Source organism: Nannobrachium achirus, assembly GCF_963921795.1.
Source record: "Nannobrachium achirus genome assembly, chromosome: 18".
Lineage (NCBI taxonomy): Eukaryota > Metazoa > Chordata > Actinopteri > Myctophiformes > Myctophidae > Nannobrachium > Nannobrachium achirus.
The window spans coordinates 22,007,731-22,031,461 of NC_137825.1; the positions used below are offsets into that span (position 1 = coordinate 22,007,731).

The 23,731-nt window shown below is 44.2% G+C and overlaps 1 protein-coding gene across 1 annotated transcript in view; it reads right to left on the reverse strand.

Annotated features, from left to right (window-relative positions):
- LOC308302967 (testican-2) overlaps positions 1 to 22,326 on the reverse strand; it is a gene marked incomplete at both ends in the record, with an annotated part of 75,478 nt that extends 53,152 nt beyond the window's left edge. Inside the window, one exon of the mRNA XM_080747286.1 lies at positions 22,114 to 22,326. Coding sequence (XP_080603412.1) covers positions 22,114 to 22,326 — 213 coding nt within the window. The remainder of the gene's footprint in view (positions 1 to 22,113) is intronic.
- Between the last annotated feature and the right edge of the window lie 1,405 nt (positions 22,327 to 23,731).

Genomic DNA, 23,731 nt, shown 5'->3' on the forward strand with positions numbered 1-23,731 from the left:
TATGGCTGTCTGGGCTAGGCAGGAGGAAAGCAGGTGACGCATGCTTTTTTTCCCCTTCTTTTTGGAGACGACATTGACACAGGATTATGGAATATATCCTTACATTGCAAAGGTAATCAGCACCATCTCTATTCTGTACGCTGCCACTAAGTAGACTGGCTGCTACTTGCTAATGTTTACTTTAGTCACAGGACCAGAGCATCATGCTGTGCAGTGCCATAGACACAATTGGCATAAAACCGGTATTTATGTCAGTGCAGTCATCAATTCGGCCGGTTTGATATCATACCTGCAGATTTTTGATATTGGCCGATTCCGATTTCCATCCCTTCTCCTGCAGTGTCCTAAAGGACAAGTGCATGGCCAACCCACGTATAATGCACTGCTCTGTCCCTCGCTTGCGAACACACGACACACTGACACACGTGCACGTCTAGACTAGGGTATCCTGACTTATTCAAAGGATATAGCGAGAACTTTTTTTGCAATTAAACCCAGGCTCATGTCAAGGTACAGTATCCTTAGGGCTGTGAGTAATGTATCCACTCACTCACGCAAAGTGCACAAATGTGTAGAATATTGTCGTTGTCGGGTGGAAACCTTGTATCTCCAAAACCGTTTTGTATTTATCATTTAAAAAATGATTTAGAGGCGTTGTGTGGTTGTAGATCTGCTGTTTTCACTACTTTTGTGCAATGGCCTTTTGTGATGAAGCAGGGCTTTGCTTTGCGAAAAAAATTACAAATTTGAAACTTGGGCGATACGAGGTTTCTGCCCGACAGTGACGATATACAGTGTATATACACTTCATTGATGGGGTCCCCCAAGGGTCTAAACATGGTCCCCCCCCCCACAACAAATCTCGGCGAATATATCCAATCTACAAGCTCGTTTGCAGCCAAATGTTGGCTTATTATGACATGCCCAGCGTAGGGATTGATGTGGTTAAGTGCGGCGGCGGCGCCGCCTCGTAGACTGATGCTCAGCCTCGGGACAGCAATCATGCACGCTTTCGTCCTCTGCGTTATCCCTTATTGATATTCCACGGACAACATTTACTGTGAAAACACCGCTTAAGCTGCAGGATACAAGATAGGGGTATAATGATGTGGACATTTTAGATTTCATCATTTTTATAACTCATTTCAGCCTGATGGAATAAGCACGGGCTGACAGGCGGATGGACTCGTCATTGTCGACGGCATCTCTATAACAAGAGGCCATGTTCTCTACACCACGGGTTCGCAACCTGAGGGTCGGTTCCCTCATGGGGGTCCCTAGATGACAGTAAAGTGACAATTTAAGGACTTTTAATACCTAATACTGAAAGAAATAAAAAACGAAATGAAAAAAGTAATCAACAATCTATTAAAAAAATCACACCCATGTGAACTGAGCGGTGGAGGCTGTGCACTGCTGGGTGAGTGGAGCAGGGGTTGAGGTATATGGGTAAAATACATGTGTGTGCGTGCGTGCGTGTGTGTGTGTGCACATGTGTGTGTGTGTGTGTGTGTGTGTGTGTGTGTGTGTGTGTGTGTGTGTGTGTGTGTGTGTGTGCACATGTGTGTGTGTGTGTGTGAGAGAGAGAGAGAGAGAGAGAGAGAGAGAGAGAGAGAGAGAGAGAGAGAGAGAGAGAGAGAGGTTGTGTGCGTGCGTGCGTGCGTGCGTGCGTGCGTGCGTGCGTGTGTATTGCATTTGATGCTCAGGCTAGACTCGACAGCACCCTCTCTGGTCACTCAGTGGTACTCAGGCTACACATTCCTCAGGCTACAGACCCACATACACATACATACATACACGGATACACACACGGCCATGCTATGGAGCCGTCTACCACCGCTCAAACGTTGGCCAAATTGTCAAACAATATAAGAAAGAGGTAACAACTTTGAAAATAGCCGATTGCGAGGCGTTATGAGTTGGCGAACGTCACATCTCTACTGAGCTCCTCGGGGCAGAGCAGAGCAGCGGATGCGCTCTGGACCAGGGCTAGGACAGACCCATCCCATCAGGTCAGATCAGATCACCGAGGCCTATGAGTGTGTCGTGCTCTGACTGACGCCAGAGCTCATCCTCAGCAGTCATCTTCTGCGGAGTAATGGACCTCATCTTTCTGAACGATCACGTTTCATGTCAGGGGAATTAGCTAGCTCTTTGTGCCTGCCGGAAGCTATACCGTGTCTACTGAAGTTCAGACAGTCAGTCAGTCAGTCAGACAGACAGACAGACAAGTGGTTCTCAACCTCTTCAGGCCGTGAGCTCCCAAAATAATCATATTTCAACTGGGGACCCCCCTCCACCCTGACAAGCACTTGGAAGGTACTATAGGAGTTGAGGCATTACATTTAGTTTGACTTTGAAATACTATTGTGAAAATAGCTGATCTACAAGCTCACTACGCCTATTTTCAAAAATGTTGCCTCTGACAATTTGGCCAATGTTTGACCAGTTTTTTTGCGACCAAAGGTCGCAGTTTAGTATGAGAAACGGCACATCATATCTCCGTCCGGCCGTCTGTCCGTGTACGCTTTTTTACGGTCTAAGGGTTTTCCGCTCTGACATCACGCTCTGACATCACTGTGATGTCAGGGGAACCAAACTGACAGAATCCCTTTTATGCCCATATATGGAGATCCCTGATGTCATCAAAATTAAGCCCATATTATCTAACACCGTAACACGACTTCATATGGGAATGCCCATATATGGAGGAAGACAGCCCATATCTGTGTGGCTGGTTCTACAGACAGGGATCTCCATATATGGGCATAAAAGGTATTTATGATGTCAGATGTCATAGACCAGACAAAAATCAACACCTGGCCCTCCAGGTTGGGGGTTGGGCGTGGGGCCAACGAGGGATGACAACGGTGATAACAGACCCATACTAAGGGATGACAACGGGGATATCGGCTGATATATCTCCGTATATGGGTACCAGGGGGCTCCATATATGGGTAACTGGTCCGATATACATCACTGGCCAGATGGCCAAGACATGGCGCGACCTGCTTGTCGCCCTTAGGTGTCTTACTAGTATAGTATAGTTTGTTGATTACTTTTGATGCAGTAATGGTCCCTTTTTCTTTTCTTTTTAGGTATAAAAAGGGTCTTAAAAGTCCATAAATATGTGCTGGGGACTCCCGCACGAATCCGACCCACAGGCTGCGTTTATGGTCGCTGCCTTTACTGTGTCATCATCACAGTGTCCCAGTTCCCCCGCTCTGCCGTTTGAACCCAGTGCTTTGGGACGATGTCCCGCTTTCCTTCCCACAGTGTGAAGCCCAGTTCTTACATTGTCGTAAGGCGGTGTTATACGTACAATAACCAGTGATGAAGAAGTCACATGTCTACACAGGCCTGTAAAATCTGTGGATCTGCTATTTTCAAGCGAGCGTACACACACTGTTGTTGTACGTACAGCAGAGCACAAATCAGGCATATCCCACAGATTTAGGAAACAACAGTATGAAAGGTTGAGGGGAGGGGATCCAAAGGAAAAAAGGGGGACGCGACAGAAATGGCCGAACGCCCGCTGCCGCCTCGACTCTCGAGCACTCAGAAATGCATTAGAGTGTTACAAAACGGGATATCTGCTGGCCCCCAGACCCGCTGGCTTCAGAGAAGGCAAAAAGCATTGCCTTTTCACTTTCAACATGAAACAGATTTCGTATGGAAACAGCTGAGGACTTATTTCTTATACAGTACACCCCCCCCCCCCCCCCACCCCAAACCCCAGACATACACAGGCCAATTTGTGGGGGTTTGCTACAGCATGCGTGGTGAATCCATTCCCTCGGTACACTGTATCTCTCGTTGAACCGTGACAAGTCCGTCATTACCTCATGCACATCCACCATGATGCACACATAAGACGACACAGACTTGTGATTCCGTGTCAGATTGTTTTTGATTGAATTCCCTCCATATGTGAGTATAACGAGCATGAAAAGCAAGGTGTTGTTGAGTGCCGTATTGTTGTGTTCCCAGAGTAAGAAAAAACATTGAAAAAAGAAAAGAAAACACAAACAGAAGTACAGAGGCCACTCACGATTGCGAGAGAATGCTCTCGCAATCGTGAGTATTACGGGATTAAGACGCAGCCAAGCAGTGCAGAGCTGGATCAAATTGATCTTCTGAGCTGAGCTGGAGTATGTGTGTGTGTGTGTGTGCGCGTGCGTGTGTGTGCGTGCGTGCGTGCGTGCGAGAGCCTGCTAGGCTCACGGACCCATGTTGTTTCACAAGGTAAGACGCCTGCCTGCAATGCAGTACAACCACATAGTGTGCAGCTGCCGCCGCGGCCATCTCTCTCTCTAGTCTACGCAAAAGGTGACTCCTTTTATGTTCCTTCCCGAATCAACGAAATGTGTGTGTGTGTGTGTGTGTGTGTGTAATAATAATAATATAAAAATATATTATATATTATATAAAAAAGGAGGAAAAAAGTTTCTATCACACAAAGATTTGGAGGACCCCCTGGAGTAACTCTGAGGAACCCCTAGGGATCCTGCACCCCCTGTTGAAGACCCCTGCTGAAACCCATTATAAAGGGGGACGTCCCGGTTTGGCCGGGACTGTCCTGTTTTCAAGCTGCATGTCCCAATGTCCCGACAAATATCTCCAAAACACCAATATGTTTTGGAGGTTTTTGGAGGTTTTCAACATTCACTACAAAATTGTCCCGGTTTTCGCCAGAATTAAAATAATAGTAGCTCATGGTTGCATAGCCAGTTAACAATGTTCTTTTCATGGAAACATGCTCACCTAACGATCAGAAAACATGACTAAATCCAGTGCGTGTCAGAATTCAATGCGACAATGAGACTGTTTGTCAATCACTCACTGCATGTATGCAACCCTGTGGTGTGTATGTGTTAGCTGTGTTAGGTAGCTCTCGACCAAACAGACTGCTACAGATTACTACAGACTGGCGGGAGATCAGTCGGTTGAAAGGTGCGAACAAAAAACTTGATGAATTAACTTGAGAGCCGACACTACTGTGGTGCTAAAACTTCTTTTTCAACAACAAGCCTGTTTCCTTACAACTTGCGAGTGCGACCCGGTGCTTTGATTGATCGATCGAACACTTTATTAGCAGTTCGCATAGGAAAAGCACAGTACAGTTCAGTTAAAAGGTCTACTAATAGGATTACTGCAATGCTTTAAATATAACCCAGTACAAGAGAATAGGGATACTAGAGTTCATGTGGTTAAAAATGGCATTACAGAAGAATATAACAGACAGATACAGCAAGTATTTAGTGATCGAAAATGGAGAAAAGACATTGTACAGTACGTCCGCCACATATTGTGCCTAGATTGAACTGGAATCTAGCCTAGTCAAAATCCATTGTTTTGCTATGAATATGCAATATTTGGAAGCCGATTACAGATGTAGAATATCAAATGGATTAGCCTGCCACAGGAAACCCAGCAAAACCATTTTCTCAAGTCAGTTCATTAACACCTTGACGTCCGAAATAGAATGGTGGTTGGTAGATTAGCCGTGACATTTCTATTATTGTATTGTGATCTGAGACATAATATTATGTTTATAAACATGACCCCGCAGCCCCTCCATCTTGAACAGCGCCGCTGTTTTTTCTTTTTTTTTTTCCCCCAGGCCAGTAACTCACCATGATTTTCTCGATTTCCGTTGGGATAGAATGGGGGTTTTGGCCGATCGTCGATGTCCCCGTGCGTTTCGCGTGCGCGATCCTTTCACGTAAATGTCCCCGCAAATAGTCCATGTGTGACTGAAGAACAGAACTGAAAAGTTTCGCTAGCATAGCCCCAAGCATGGCTGCTGTAGGAGCTCGAGTGTGCAGACAGCAAACGGATGGCTGGGAGTAGCCTTGGAGAAGGAGAGGCGCTGACGTCACCTCTGCTTCATGCACGGTCTGCATGAGCTATCAGTGCACGAGTGGTGACTAGGGAAGGTTAGACGATCGCCGATTTTCGGATCAAAAGCTTTTATTCCGGTTTTAAAGACAAAGTCCGGGAATGTACGACGTGGCTGAGAGTCCCTGGGGGGATGTGCGATATAGTACGGTTTTAACATTAAGGGGCTCCCCTTGGCTTAGAAGGTGTTAAGAGCACATGAGATTAAAAGTAGATGTTTATGCTTCACTTATATTCCTTATCTATTAAGTTATTTCCCAACACTTGAATCAATGTAGTTTAAGTACAGTATATACACTGTCTAAACTCAACCTCTCCCACACGCAATTCATTATTTTATGCTGCTTCATACAGTATGTTTTATGTCTAGATCAATAGTAATGTGCCTGCCGAGCCACAACATCTAATTCAGTAAGTGTGTGTTTCATACTGTTTCAGCCTTTCTCATTATGCTGTGTTTCCTATAGCCGCGGTTCGGTTGTGCAAATTATTATGTATGCAGAGGCAGCTTGTCTCAGGCACAGCAGTCAGCCTGCTTCTCCTGGACGGATGCACGCAAAAACTCATGCACGCACGCAAACTCATGCACGCGCGCATGCATGCACGCGCGCATGCACGTGCACGCACGCATACACACACACAGTCACACACACACACACACACACACACACACACACACACACACACACACACACACACACACACACACACACACACACACACACACACACACACACACACACACACACACACACACACACACACACACACACACACACACACACAGCTCCCTGGGGCTTCTATGCAGGAGTTCAACCACAATACCCTGCTTTTTCTCTTTCAGTTTCTCCATCTTTGTTTTGCAAATGGGAGTGAGAGAGAGAGACAGAGAGACAGACAGACAGACAGACAGACAGACAGACAGACAGACAGACAGACAGACAGACAGACAGACAGACAGACAGACAGACAGACAGACAGACAGACAGACAGACAGAGAGTGATAGAGAGAGTGATAGAGTGAGGGGGAGAGAGAGAGAGATACAGAGAGTGATAGAGAGGAATGAGATGCTGCAGACACTGTTCCATTCCAGGGTTCTGCTAGGCTCAGCAGTGGAGGGACCAACTGAATCCATTTCTCTGCATCCCTGCATCCTCTCCAATTACTGCATCTCTCCCAGCAACGAGCATGCAGCCAGGGGTGTCACAAGGGGGGGAATTTGGGACTGAGTTACTAGGGCCCAAGGTGGAGGGGCCTTATTTATTTTATACTTTAGCTATTGAAAAACAGCAGATCTACAAGCTCACTGTGCGGCAATCTGCTATTTTTTAAAAGTCGTGAAAATGTGTGCAAATCTTTGAATATATGTATTTTTTAAGCAAACATTTGTAACTCAAATTTTGCTTCTGGGGGGTCCCTGGAACAAGATATTTTGAGATGGGGGTCCGTGGCCAAATACATATAATTTTGGGGGTCCTTCACATGAAAGCATTTGAGCACCACTGACATAGAAACATAGGTTTTTCAAAACACACCTTAGAAGGGTTAGGGTTAGAAATATTCAAACAACAATTTTCAAGATTTTTCAAAAATAGCAGATCTACAAGCTCGCAGCGCGGCTGTGAGCTTGTATATCTGCTATTTTTCAATAGTTGAAGTACCCAGAGCCCAGAATTTGGTGCGAAACCCATCTATCTATCTATCTGTGTATAGTCTCCTGCTCACACATTGGGCCCACTGATGTGTCACTCAGGAGGACATGACATTGATTAGCAACACCCCTCTCTCTCGCACTACGTATGTGAGAGTAAGGGGGTGGTTCGGTCCTGTGATGCAACTTCCTGAAATGCTCTCCTTTTTAACCCGAGGCGCCAACCGAGATGCATGTTGTCAGGTGGGTTCCTAGTGTGTTTTCCACCTATTTTATCGAGGTTGAAAATAGTGGTACAAAATCTTTTGAAAATAGCACATATCTACAGGCAACATATTTGTGAGCTTTTTTTGGAGCGGTGAAAGCGCTCCCAATAGACAGGTATGTCCGTGGGTATATGGGTGGGTGGCTGGCTGGGTGGCTGGCTGGGTGGCTGGGTGGCTGGGTGGCTGGCTGGCCATGTCCGTAGCCTGGCAATACCTTGAGTGGCCACACACAACACACTAGTTAAAGGAGGGGCGCTGTTTTGTGCAGGCCAGGCACACTCACCACTCACTCACAGGCACAGTTTACTCACTCACTCACTCACTCACATAGGGTACAGCTGCTCAAATTCACCGCTCCACTTCGAACCGAGGTTTGATTTTTTTTCAAATAGACGAAATGTAGGCTACAGTAAACAGAGCTGAAGTGGTTAATGTATATTTTGTAATAATAAAATCTATATAGTAACTAACCTTTTAGCAGTAAAAAGTAGCAGTAAATATATTGGCATTTGGAAATACTCCAGTAAAGTACAAATACCTCAAAATTGTACTTATTAAGTAAATGTACTTGAGTAAAAATACTTAGTTACATTACACCTAGGGATTCCCAGATCGGGATCGGGAGATCGGGCCGATTTCAAAAGATCGGAATCGGGAGAAAAAGATCGGGAAACACCTTGTCTTTATATATTTAAAAATGATATAAGCTGATGAGCTTTTTTTATTTATTTATTTGTTTTGATACAATGCTGCACTAAGTGAAAAAAGAAGCTTGGATAGAATGGATACTGTTATTTAAATAAAATAAAAAAAACCTTAATGGACAACATAAAAGCATTTTTCTTTTCTTTTTCTGTAATGCATTGCCGAAAGATTGGATCGGGAAGGATCGGGATCGAATCGGGAGCAAAAATATTTGATCGGGATCGGGATTCGGGAGCAAAAAAACGTGATCGGGGCATCCCTAGTTACACCATTGACCTACAGTACCAGGTACCCTTGAGCATTGCACCTTCAACCTGGTAACCCTCTTGTGGGCATGTAATTACAGGCGATAATTGAAATAAAACTGTTCAAAACACATTTGTTTGTTGAAAATAGCAGGTCTTCAAGCTGACAGCTCATGAATGGTGGTGACACATGTTGTGAGATTGCAGCTAATTTATATACATGTGTAAGGTCTTAATTAATTGGTTAACCCCCCATCTGCTCCAATAGAGCAGTGGTTCTCAACCTTTTGAGGCCGGTACCCCCAAAATAATCATATTTTAACCAGGGACCCCCCACCCTGACGAGCACTAAGAGTTGAGTTGAGGCATTACATTTTGTATAATACTGTTCTATTGTGAAAATAGCATGTAGATCGGCTATTTTCCAAATTTCTGCAACTTATATTTGACAATTTGGCCAATGTTTAATTTGTCATTTTAGAGGTATTATAAAGTCCTTAAATTGCCACATTAGAAATGTGCAGATACCCTCTATACACTTAAACTTTGTTAGTTTGTTTACTGTGGAGTGAGAAAACAATGTTGCACATTAAGTTAATCATGTGGGGACCCCCCAAAATAATTTGGGGACCCCCATGGGGGTCACGACCCACAGGTTGAGAACCATGCAATAGAGCTGCTTTGCAGCACCGTACAGATTAAGAGTTGAACTAAACACTACATATATTTTTCTGATCGGGGTCTCCCAGGGGTCTATACTTGGTCCTCTCCTTTTTTCATCACATTGCAATGTGTCGTGAGCTTGTAGATCTGCTGTTTTTGCAGTAGTAATTTTAACTGCATGTTTGCCTATTATGAAACAAGCATTGGTGCACACTACAGCAAGATGTCTTAGCTAGAGAATGGTAAAAGAAAAAAACTAAACACCACACCTATCTTTACGCTTGATTTCTCTCTTATTATGCCACTTCCCCCATTTTGAGAAATCTACCCGCTGTCTGAGATAATTAAGCTTACAGGCCAATTATAACGTGAAATGATAGAGTTCTTTGCATGACTGAGAGTCATTTGAGTTTGGATCCTCGCGGTGGCACGCAGCGCAAGGGAAGATAGCGACGATAAGCACTCCAGCTGTAGCACTGCAGGGACGCTCGTGATAGAGCCTCGCACGGATGGCTAAGTTAAATATGCTAGTTCACTGATTACATTTAATCCCCCTGTCTGGCGAGGCAATGAGAACAAATTGCATTGTTGTGGCTCCCTGGTAATGCTAATCTCCTCCCGCAGTGCCATGTGGATATTACAGCAAAACAGAGGACCGTGTAAGGATGTCATGTCTTTCATGGGGGACTGTATAAATGAGACTTGGCGTTGCTTGCGCGTTCTCTCGACTGAGAGGGAAAAACCCATTAGCATTTTAGCTCTGTGGCCCATTTCTGCTATACGATTTGCTTGATTAAGGTCATTTCAATATGACTTTGTGGTGTGTGTATCCATTACCGTGCCAACTCGGCAAATTAACAGCCTCTGCCTCTCACTTTCTCTCTCTCTCTCCCTCTCTATCGCACACACACAGCACCCGCACACACAGCACGCACGCACGTACACACACACAAATGATCACCCACCACTGCTATATTCAACACGCACACCTCACATAGGCTATTAAATCTGTTTGTGTTTTACAGTCAGTATTGTGTATTCACACAAAGCCCTTCATGCACGGCACGTCCTTCACACAAATCTCTCCTCACCAACAGTTCACGGTGAGAAGAGACAATGGAGCAGACAGGACACCTTGCTCCATATAGCTGTAAAGTAATACAACATGTAGCTTTGCCTGTCCAAAGAAGAATAAATGGGGAATTCAACACAGCAGCTACAAGTAGTACAGTATATGGCGCTGGGACAAGTACGATAACAGTGGTAAGAATCTGTACCACACTACATCCGACAGTAACGTCTAGCATACTTAAAAAGGGGACATTTCTCTCCAGGCAAGAGCATGTCCTAAAATTGTCCCTGCATGGTCTCTGGCCCAAATTGTTACAGTATTCACCCCGCTGTTTTCAACAATGAAATATTCACGTCCTGAAGCAAGGTATTTATCAATGCCATTTGGAGCCTAGTAAATACCTTGCATTATTATCACACTTATACTGCTAAACATAGAAGACATTAAGTTGAAGTCATCGGTGCCTGTACTGGACCCCGGCCAGGTGTTTGGAGCAGGTGAGTCTAGTCATAAAGAATTCCTAACAACAATGGTGCCCTCAGAACTATAAGCACATGGGACCCTATGTAAATGACGATTATTGTGGCAAAAATCTAATAATTGTGATTAACCCCACTTTGAGAAGCCCTGTCCTACAGGGTCCATGATGGGAGGGAACAGTGACATCCGCTTCTGGGGTTCCAGTACCAGCAAGACGCCATGATGGCGAGGGGCGACCGTCAGGGGGTCTTTCTTGACCCACAGGTTGTCTTGCTCACGCTACCCTGAAGCGCTGAGCCTCGTCCTCTCCACAGACAAAACTCTGATGTGCGACACGTTGTCGCGACACGTTGTTTTTTGATCGTTATTCAAATTGAGGGTGCGTCAGAAGCATAAATCATGCAAAGACAATCCCAGTTTGTAGAAAACACCAGAGCACTTAATAAACAGTAGCACAACAAATATCTCTGTTCCATCTACTCTCTTCCTCCTTCCACGGGAGCCGGGAGGTTGACAATGTTGTCAATCTGTGAGTCGAGATGCGGTAGTCAATGTGCGGGTCAAGACCCCCACAGAGGTCTCGAAACTTATGACTGACGGTCGCCACTCGCCGTGTGTGTGTGTGTGTGTGTGTGTGTGTGTGTGTGTGTGTGTGTGTGTGTGTGTGTGTGGGGAAGACAATCGTCACAGCCAGTCAGATTGTGGGGTAATCAAGTATGACAGATCTTTTCTGCAGGTTTCCATACTAATGCTCCTTACGGTCGCAACAACATCCCCCATGTGGTCGACTTGTGGCTGGGCTGTGTTTGCAAAAAGATCCCCATAGCAATGTTTGATCATCTCTCGATGAAATAACAACCTCCTTGATTATTATTTTTGTTTAGTGTTGTGAGGAATGTCATTATCATTTCACCAGGTGCTAGCTGTTCCGAGGTGTTTACCCACCAGTGGGTGAAATGAGATTCCCGCCCTTATGTTTGATGACGGATAACAATGAAGGTCATTGCAGATAAACAGAAACAGGCGAGCAGCGTCGTAGCGCAAATTCAACATTGTTCGGGACGGTGAATCAGACTTGTGGCTCTGTTGATTATGAGACACATAATAACGTGTCCCCTTCCCTTTACCACTAAATTCAATACCACTAGTCCTTGCCCGTGTGTAAGAGTCAGTCATCTCTAAGTTTGGGCACTGTTTCACCCGTTTATGTCCATATATGGTGTTCCGTGATATCAGTCATATCCAAATTTGGTCACTGTTTCAGCATGCAGGTATATCAGATTTGGGCACTGTTTAGTATCAGTGATGTCAGTCATCTCCAAACGTGGGCTGACTGATGTCAGTCAGTGTTGTCAGTCAGTGATGTCAGTCAGTGATGTCAGTCATCTCCAAATTTGGGCAATGTTTCAGCATGTGGCTGTTACCATATGGTGGCGACACTGTTTAGTATCAGACGGCGGACAGACAGCGGGCAGACATTCCGTAAATGAATAGTTGGATGAGGTATTTCTCTGTGGGAGAAAAGGAGCCTCTGCGCATTTTAGTGAATCTACAAGTGCATCCCAAGTCCATCTGTTTCCATCGACATCGTCATAATGGGTGCTGATGTAGGTCAGCTTGTTCATTAGAGAGGTGGATTATCGACTGGGTTCTCGGGGGGGCGTTGCCGTCAGCGCCCGCCCGACAGCCGTGGAATGAAGACGGAGCGGCGAGCTGACGAGGACTGGCGGCGTTTATCATGCTGCCTACAGCAAGGCGCGGAGAGCATCAACAGTACAGACACAACTTTCAGGCAGATGTCACTATGAATAATGCATGAACAATGCGGGCCCGAAGAAGAAACCTTTTGGAACGGCTAATTATTCAGCCCTCGACACATCAACAACTCAGAGGTGGACGGAAAAAGAGCTAAATTCAAGCTACTTCTATACTCTATAGGGACACAACACTCCCCCTACTTAGAATGCACTGACAACTGCAGTTCTGAAATAGGCTACTCTATAGTATACTGTATACCTCCTATACCAGCAATTAGCCACCTCTTAGTCAGCCACAGTAGAAAGAGGATGGAGCTTTTAAATCATCGTGAAAATAATGAATCTCTGAGCCGTGGAACACGCCTGTGGTTATAATAAGATCTGGCTGTGTTCAACGGGGCTGTTCAAAGCGGGCTTTGAGCTTCTTCACAATGGCTGAATCTGCTCTCCCTGCGAGAATAAATTCCAACCGAGCACAGCTTTTTCCACAAGAAAGGCGTCGCAAAAAGAAAAACCCAAACACCTCTCCTTTCAATTAAGTCACACCCACCCACACTTATCGTGCGGGGGAAATCAGGCATGGCTAACATTATCTCCTTTTTTTGACTGTTTGCTCCGTATCTGAAGAGTCCCTGAAACATATTCACCGACTTTCACCTCCAGCAACATGGTATTATACATGGTTTATAACATGGTAGTGACTCGCTCTCTGCCATTTGATCTCATTAGAGCACGACGCGCAGCAAACCACTATGGTCGCCTTGATAGGAGGCTCACATTCACATTTACAAAGCAGAGGAAAAAGACACATATATAGCCTCATTAATTTGTTACAGTGCCTGCCATCCTTATTTATGACTTCCCGACTGACAGGCATCCTTAAAGAGGAAACAAACTTCATGATCCAGTCCACTATTGAATAATAGTAACGTCCTCTTCATAATACTGCTCCTCATTTTTTCATAACCCTAATTACACTGGCTGTTAGCGCTGAAGCATGAACCCAGTGGGACGCTAATGAATGGTTGAGTCCAGTGACAGACAGCGCCAGAGAAACGCACAGCCATGGCATCGTGGTGGCTTTGAGCTGAGGGAGCTCAGTGTCACTTTACAGTATAGCCTGCTGCACAGTCATTGTCACTGTTCATCTGAGAGACGTTGTGAGCTTGTAGATCGGCTATTTTCAGCAAGCAAGCAAGTGTATAATCAGGCATTATACGACGTCTTTACGACGTCATCATGGCTGGCCAAAATACCTTTTTTTTTTAAGATTTGTTTTGTTTATGCCTTTATTGATAGGACAGTAGACTGACAGGAAATGGGGAGAGTGATGGGGAGTGACATGCAGCAAAGCAAGGTCGTAGGGATCGGGATTCGAACCCACGGCCACGACACGCTCTCAGGCATCAGAGCCTATATGGTAAGCGTATTTTATTGTCGACAAAATCAATCTAAACCATAGATTTAGTGGACTAAAATCGTATGATATTTAGTTGACCAAACTAGACTAAAACTCAAACATTTCAGTGACTAAATCTAAATGAAATGTTATTCAAAAGACTATATGACTAAAACGAAATCAAACTTTGCTGTCAGAATCAACACTGAGCTGTCATCGTCATCGTGCAGCTGAAACGTCAGGAGGACGTCAAACACTTCACATTGCAGAATACCTCCACACAGCAGGAGGAGGAGGAGAAGCAACGCGTGCCTCCAGGCCTCTCCAGAGACCAAGCAGGGCCAGAGGGTTGCACACTGCACGGCCCCCTGCTTCGCTCTGCCGGCAGCTAATTAGTCTATCGCTTCCTCCTGAATGACAACGCGTTCATTAGTGGAAAGGATTATCAGGCGAGCGCTGTGCATCTCGCTGTGTGTGTGTGTGTGTGTGTGTGTGTGTGTGTGTGTGTGTGTGTCCAAACGTCACTGTGAGACGCACCCCTCGTACCCTTGTACGGGATACAGTGGTCCACTCAGTGTGAGGCTCGGGGCATTGCCGGGGTGGACAACACTATCCTGTTCATTCACAGCCAAAATGAGCCCCTACCACACACACACACACACACACACACACACACACACACACACACACACACACACACACACACACACACACACACACACACACACACACACACACACACACACACACACACACACACACACACACACACACACACACACACAGTCTCTGTGAGCAGTGCAAAGGAAGGAGCTCATTAAAGAGCCGCGCGCGCAGCCTCTCAACCAACCCACGGAGGCCCGCAAAGGTTTTGCACCTGCCACACTGCCAGCTACATTTTTAACGAGGGAAGATTGCTACATCCTTTTTTAGTCAAATGTCTCCTCAGTTTTCTGCGGTTGTTAATATTAGTGCCGGGTGAAGCAAAGACTTGGGAGTGATGAGCTATAGTAGGCTTTGGCACCTGGGAATGAGTTTAATGTGCAGCAGTGATTAATAGAATGATTATGGAGAGACAATAAACTGGTCCTTGGAGGGCACTGTCCTTGGACTTTGCTGGTGGTATAGCTGTTACAATCGGAATTCTCTTTCTAAGTGAATGTAGACTTGATGAAAAAAGGACTCTAGCTTCCATAATGACAAAGATACATGTTGCACCATAGTAACGTGCCTGTGGCCTGTTATGCATCAGGCTGGGTAAAATGGGAGAAATCTAACTTTACAATAACTTTTAGGGATGGTCCGATCAGGTTTTTTGGAACCGATCAGCGAGCACCGATCACAAAAGTTTGATCACCCGATACCGATCAATCACCGATCCGATCAAGTTATTATTTATATTTTCTAAATGTTAATGTTTTAACTTTAATTCATTCATTCACTCATTAATTCATTTATATATTTGCCTTATAGTTATTTACCAGCATTACTATGTATTTATTATCATAGCAGTAACTAATTATTCCTTCAGCACTGTGGAAATCAATACCCCAAAATGGCCTCAAGTGGGCATACTGAACGGCTGGTTGATCGGATGCACCGATCCGATCGGATCGGTGAATTTACCTTTTGATCTAAACCACCGATTATCGCCGATCACGCTTTGATCGGCCCGATCCGATCCATTGCCGATTGATCGGTAACATCTCTAAATGCTTCAATAACAATATTGTGACAACAATATAATGATGTATAATAACTAGGCCTGTCCTCTAAAAATCGACGAATCGACGCGTCGTTTTAAGCCCCGCGAATCGACGCCAATTGTTTGAGTCGAAGCGAAAATATATATATTTTTTATATCACCAGTTAGCCTACTGCGGTGCACTGCTGGACTGGTGTCATGTACTTCCAATGACAAGTAGCAATTGGCGAACAGTTATTTATTGTCTCGCACCAGCGTAGGGGTGAAAGTGAGACAGAACGGCCAGAACGGTTCAGAACCGCCGCTTCGTTAAAACATTCGGAGCCGGGGACGGTGTTCCGTTAAGAGGAGGAGGCATGCTGTCAAAATCCCATATTAAATAACCTCCTGCCACAGCACAAACGCACGTCCACGAAGTAAACAATCTTCTAAAGTCAAATTAACATACACAAGTGTAGGCTACAAGTTACATTTTCTAATTAAAGTGCTTCTGAATTGTTCCAGTGTTGTAATCCATGATGAATGATTGTGTTTCGCTGTGTTTGCGTCCATGACATGTCCACACTTCTGGCTCTAGCGGGAGCTGTGCCTCCACCTTTTTATGATCCGTTTCTGAAATGAATCCGTTCTCGACACTGACTCATTACTCTGTCAGTGCTCTGTGTCCCGCGACTGCGGACTGGATCCCATCGTTCATTTAAAAGAGCCGTTCAAGAGAGCGGAATCGTTCGCGAATGTCTCATCTCTACTGCACGCTGCCGAGAGACGGGGCAGAGTTGAAACAGCGGAGATGTTTTATTTGTTTTAACGGTGTGTTATAACTCTATGGTTGTACACTGCTATGCAGATAACATTTGTGCTCGCGCACCGATATCACCGAAAACACAGTGTATTCAATTAATCTCTTAATGTATTATTGTATTATGTTGACGTGGTTTAAAGCAACACTTTTTTTTTATTTTTTTTATACAAAGTAGACTATAAAACGATTCGTCGACGCGTCGGATTAACCCCCGCGACTCGAATCGACTCCATAAATCCTGAGTCGAGGACAGCCCTAATAATAACATATTGTATATTTTCCAAAAAAATATATATAAAAAATAGCTCAACTACCCCATCTATAAGCTCACATGTGAGCTTGTAGATAGTTCTTAAATTTGTGACCATTTGTAGGATGCAAGTTCAGGATGTTAAACTGGCGCCCCTGCGCTTTGACAGGCTTTTGATGAAAGTGGAGTGGACTCAAGAGTTTCCAGATTTTGCAAGAGAAATAAGCAACCAGGTCTATGAAAACAAGCCCAAAAGAAGCGATTATTAAACCCACTTGAGCACTTTCTCAACACAGGTCTGTAAATGGAGGTCCATCCATGGCCTAAAATAACGTGTATCAAACTGGGGGTCTCAGAATCACTGACTGTGTTTGCATTGACAATGTTTCTTGATTCTGAATTAAATTATTCTGATCAGACATTCTAACTTAACTGTTTACACGTTAAATAAACATAGCATATATTTCCAAACAGTAGCCAGGGGTCTGACCCCATTTTGCATATTTAAAAGTCATTCAAATATACGTAAATGAATGTTGCAAAAAAGTCTGCCTGGTTCTTTTAAACGCTCGGGCTACTATTTGGAAATAAACGTTAATCCTTGTTTAATTTTTCCAACCAGAGACTGACAAACTAGAGAGAAACGATCATAAGAAGTGTTCTAAATGATGATGTTTAGCTGTTGATCTGTAATATCAAATGGTCTATACTGCACCACCCCTCTCAAGCAGAATGAGAGGAGAGCTGTTATTCTGAAGTGCAATAAGCAGTCTGTGGCACTCACATTCTTACCTAACTAAAAGTATCAATACTGCAAGAAATACTCTATTACAAGTACAAGTCGGGAATTAAAAATGTACTTGAGTAAAAGTACAAATGTATTGATATCAAAATGGACTTAAAGTAACAAAAGTAAAAGTACTCATTATGCAGAATGTCACTAGTTAAGATGCGACGCATTGTGAGCTTGTAGATCGGCTATTTTCAAATGGCCTAAATGTACATGTATATAGGGCTGAAGTGGTTAATGTATGTCTTGTAATAATAATCTAAATCTACAAAGTAACTAGCAACTAACGTTTTCAAATAACTGTGGTGGAGTAAAAGTACAATATTTGCCTCTGAGGTGTAGTAGAGAAGAAGTACTCAAGTATAAGCATCATTTTAGACCAAATGTCAGTACCTTGTGCTGTTTGCATTTCTGTCTAATAAAGTATTCAAATAAATCAATCAATCAAAGGAGTTGGACAAAGGCTCTACTACAGGGTTCCCCAATAGGCGGCCCGCGGGCCATTTGCGGCCCGCGGGGGCTACTGTCAGGCCCCCACCAACCCCAGTAATAATGGTGGTATAAGAGCAGCAACAACACTAGTATATCGTCGTTGTCGGGTGGAAACCTTGTATCTCCAAATGTGTATGTTCTTTCGCAAAGTAAAGCCCTGCTTCATCATACAAGGCCGTCGCACAAAAGTAGTGAAAACAGCAGATCTACAAGCACACAACGATATCGCGAGGCGTTGTGTGCTTGTAGATCGGCAAAGTTGCGAGATCTACAAGCTTGTTGCGAGCTTGTAGATCTGCTATTTTCAGAGCGCAACACCCCAGCACAACCAAACATAAAATTACTTGTCTTTTACTTAGTTCTACTGGATCTCTTCTCTACTAGTCCTTTCCCTAACATTTTAGTCATTGACGAAATTGTCATTAGCCTATAGTCTTAGCTTCAGTCATCATAGTTAAAATTTAGTTTTCGTCAGTGAAAAAAGGTTGTCGAAGATTTTTCGCCGTAGTTTTTTTCTACGAAATGAACACCTCCCCACCATGAAAACCATGTCTCCCCGTGACCACCTGCTGTGTAGTCTGGGACCCCTTCACTTTTCGGGGTTTGATCCGGTCGGAAGCGGAAACAACTCTACGTCATGTTGTAGTCCTCAAAGGACTACAATTTGGCCGGAAAGATCAAACCGGATTCTGTTTTAACCCAAAATAATTCCCCTGCGCTCAAGGACAAACTTTTAGGGCCTACCTAATAAACCCCTTGATGCAAAGTAGTTTTGCTTTTGGAAAATTTGTTTGGTATATGCATCTTTTAGTCCAACTCGTATAGTGACTACACTAGGCTACTCGAGCATTTTAATAGGGATTGGTGAAACGAACCAAAACAAAGCAACGCCGCTTATTGTCTCCACCAGCCGAAGGCATGGGGGAGAGTATGTTTTCCCCTTCGTCCGTCCGTCCGTCCGTCCGTCCGTCCGTCCGTGTGTCCGTGCGTGCGTCCTCGCAGTTTGTGTGCAGCTAATATCAGTCGCCGTTGGCCCGGTTGCTGCCAAAGTGAGCACACACATTCCCTGGATGCCAATCTAGAACCTCTGCCCTAAATTTTTCAAATGGGCCTTTTCTAGCGCCACCTAGTGGCCGATGTTCGCAAAACACATTTCTGTGCACTACTCTTACAGATTTTGTCCAAAAATCCTACAAATTGGTAGGCAGTATCTCGACAGTCATGTGATCGACACGGATTTGTCCGATTTGGCATATTCCATCCTGATTGGCTAAGATTGGCTTCCAAAGTTTGTATGATTGAGCCGTTTTGAACAAAATGCCTCAAATCCCAAACGCAAAGTGCAATTATCATGAAATCGCGCACACACGTTCCCACTAGGTCAAGGAAGAAATGCCACTTATTTTTTTTTTAAATCAGCCTCATGGTGGCGCTATAACAGGCCAATTTGTGGTTTTACCTATAACTCTACGGATCAGTTTCAAACTTTGTAAGCGCACTCCCTAGAGGCCAAGGAAAAACCCTTTCCCTGCATTTTTCACATCAGCCTTTTATAGCGCCGACTATAGGAGGCCGACTTATGTAAAACACATTTTTTTCCTATTATTCCTTGAGATTTTATCCAAAAATCATGCAAATTGGTACACAGTATCTCTATAGTCATGTGATCAAGTCCGATCCGTCTGATATTTCATATTCCATCCTAATTGGCTAATATTGGCTTCCAAAGTTTGCAGGATTGCTCCGTTTTTGAACAAAATGCCTCAAATCATCAACGCAGCTTGCGATTAGTGTGAAATTTGCCACACATATTCCCACTAGGTCAAGGAACAAATGCTACCTTTTTCACATTGGGCTGTTATAGCGCCACCAGCAGGTAGACTTTAGCAAAACACATTTTTGGAACACAATGCTTCAAATCATGCATGCAGCGTCCGATTGCCATGAAAGGTCTAAGCCTAAGGTGAAGAACATATGCCACCCTTTTTACATTGGCCTATTATACAGTGGCACCACCAGGACGCCTGGCCTGGTGGAGACCTGTGCTCGGAAGAGCACTGCTTCTAGTTCTGCTTGTGGTTTCCGCCTAGACCGGTTCAAACGTCCCGTTTTAAACGAGGGGGAAAGCTTGGTGAGAACGGAGCTATCCTCACATGGCTGAGATGAATACAGAATAAACAGAGAGGTTCTTTTACATCCCAGGGCGAGCAGCAGCACATCCATGGGGAAGCAGCTATAGTGTAGTACAGTGGTTCACAACAAGTGGTCCGGGGACCACCAGTGGTCCTTGAGGTGGTTCCAGGTTGTCCCCAGCTAAATGATGGAGAGATGGTAACCAAAGGGACCCTTAGATCTTTAACCCTCGAGAGTGTAAAATGAAACCAAATGGAGCTGTAAGGGTCCATCTTGTGCTCTCAATTGAATTATTGTTTAACACTTGCATTACTTAATTTCTAAGAAGTCTACACAATTACAGAATGTAGAAGAATTGTCCAGTTATCTCTCCTATGGTAACACATCAATACAGCATGGAACTGTGGACAAAATCTTCTGAGTTTTGGGTCTGAGGGGCTAAATCTAATCAAATGATGGTCCGTGGCTCAAATGCTGAATAAAAAATGGACCTTGATGTGGAAAAAGGTTGAAATCCACTGTTGTAGTAGGCCTAGCCCTAAGGAGGAGAGTCAGAATCGTGTTGCTTTGGTTGTGCGTTTCATAGAGGCTATGCAGGGGTGGCACTAACCGATCAATTGATATTGATCAGTATAGCCTAACAGAGGTTCAGGTTATACCGAAAGTCAAATGGTCAGAAATTCAGAATGTTATCAGTTCACACTGAAATGTGTCTTGCAACACAGCAGTCATGTATGTGAAACACACACACACACACACACACACACACACACACACACACACACACACAGTAGGCCTACCCATAAACAGCTTAAACGAGTCATCATGCAGTCATGCTCCCCCTTTGAACACTATTTCATTCAATATATTGTAACTGAGCCTGTAGTGGTTAGGTTACTTCATGGATAATATTATAAAGGTCAAAATGTATCCCTTAAAAAATTCCATAAACAACATTCAATTAACTCATATTATATAATATCACACTTTTGTATTAGTGTATTAAAGCACACACACACACACACACACACACACACACACACACACACACACACACACACACACACACGCGGTGCAAATGTCATTGCTAATTGTTGCTAATGCCAAACACCTGTCTGTCATTCTTTCTAAATGTTTATTTGCATAATTAGATAGCCTATAGTCCTATACTTGCGTGCACAAGAGCGACAGTTGAAAAACTGAGCGAAATTAGCCTAGGCCTATATCACTCCCTTCTAGGCATTTCATCACCAACACATGTCATGCTCAATTTAATAATAATAACAACTGCAGTGCCAGTGGTGGAAAGTAACATGTACTGTAGCCTACTTAAATACAATTTTGGGGGATTTTACTTTACTTGAATAGCCTATTTCCATTACATCTCGTATCCAAAATATTGTACTTTTTCTCCACTATAATACACTACAATTATTTTAACACTTGACTAGTTACTTATAGCCCCTAGGCTAAATTATATTAAAATACATATTAACCACTTTTAGGCAAACATAGTTTACACCTAGGCTATTGGTTTCGTGATATGACTCGTTGTGAGCTTGTAGATCTGCTGCTATTAACATTTTGTACTACTTTTACTTTTGGTGCTTTATAAAGTACATTTTGAATTCCGGACTTTTACTTGTAACGGAGTATTTATATTGCAATATTGATACAAGTAAAAAGAAAAAAAAATAGTAGACTACTTTTTCCAACACTGGTCAACTGCATGTAAATAATTTAGGCTACACATGTGCAGCCTAAATGAAGTGAAAACAATGATTAAAACCAACAGACTCACGTCTCTGAAGCGGTTCCAGTGTTTGATCTTACGGCCGTACTGAGAGACCGTTGACAGCCATTTCTCATCTTCCATGAAATTTCCAGCTGATTTCTCCTCGCCCTCTTCTTTACCACTCTTCAGCACATCTACCTGCGATGCCGAGCAGCAGCCGGCATGAAGCAGCGTGATGAAAACACACAACAAGACGTTTATTCTAAGCCCAACAACCATGTTGGTAGCTTTGTATTGTATCCTGACTGCGTCTCTGTCCAAGGTTTCACGATACTAAATGATGCTGCTGCCGCTACTTCCACTACAAGGTCCCTCTCTCTCTCTCTCTCTCTCTCTCTCTCTCTCTCTCAGTGCTTGGGCTGAGGGCGAGCAGCCAATTGAATAAGAATGAGGGGGGAGGCAGGGAGGGAGGGAGAGAGAGTTGGAGAGAGAAAGGGGGAGAGAGAGAGAGAGGGAGAGGCAGAGAGAGAGGGAGATAGAAAGGGAAAGAGAGAGAGAGAGAGAGAGAGAGAGAGAGGAGATGGGGGGCATAGTGAATTTAATTAGCAATAACAACATAAATCTGTGCCACTCAGTTTTTATTTGTCTGTCTTGACATTGAAAATGTGATGCCTGCCATTATTTAAAGCTCTTCTTCATAATATGAGAAGCTATAGAAGTATATTGGACACAGTGATGTGTGATACGATATCTGGATTTTGTATCATTTTACCAGTCATAATGTTCCCTAAACTCTGTCTACATTGCCCTCTCTCTCTCTCTCTCCAAAGTAATCTAATACACCGTAGCTCAGATGATTCATTTGGGTTTAAGCCCAGTGGTTGTCCAACATTTTTTTTTGTTTTCAATGTACCCCAGATTGTTAGGCATTTTATTGGGGCCACAGTCCCCACAGTGTACAAATGGAATGAAATATGGGTCCATTTGGACCCATTTATTTGTAACACTCTCATATGGGTCCATTTGGTCCCATTTATTTGTAACACTCTCAGAGTTACAGACCTGTAACTCTGAGAGTGTTACAAATAAGGCCGTATCAGAGTGTACGGTGGAGACCTATCCACCGCAAATTTGAGGTGGAAAGCTTTCCACCTCAAGTCAGAAAATAAGTGCAGGCCATCATAGTCACGGCCCACGGTGAAGTCCTTTACCCTGTCTAGACCGGTTCAGGTCGACCAATCAGTGAACGGGGTGTAGAGCCTGTCTGTCTGATAGTAAAAATCAAACCTTGGTTCGAAGTGGAGCGGTGAATTTGAGCAGTTCCAGGTCTATGTTTTTGATTCTATGTGTTCTAAATCTATGAATTCTGTCCTAGATCTATAATGCAGTGATGTTGCTAGCTTTTTAATGTGTCATGCTGTTGTGTGTGTGTGTGTGTGTGGGGGGGGTTAGTGTTGGTGCGTGCGCGTGTGTGTGTGTGTGTGTGTGTGCATTTGTGTAGTGAGTGTGGGTGGGGGGGTGTGTGTGTGTGTGTGTGTCATGCTGTTGTGTGTGTGTGTGGGGGGGGGGGGGGGGGGGGTGAGTGTTGCTGCGTGAGTGTGGGTGGGGGGGGGGGGTGTCATGATGTTGTGTGTGTGTGTGTGTGTGTGGGGGGGGGGGGGGTGAGTGTTGCTGCGTGCGCGTG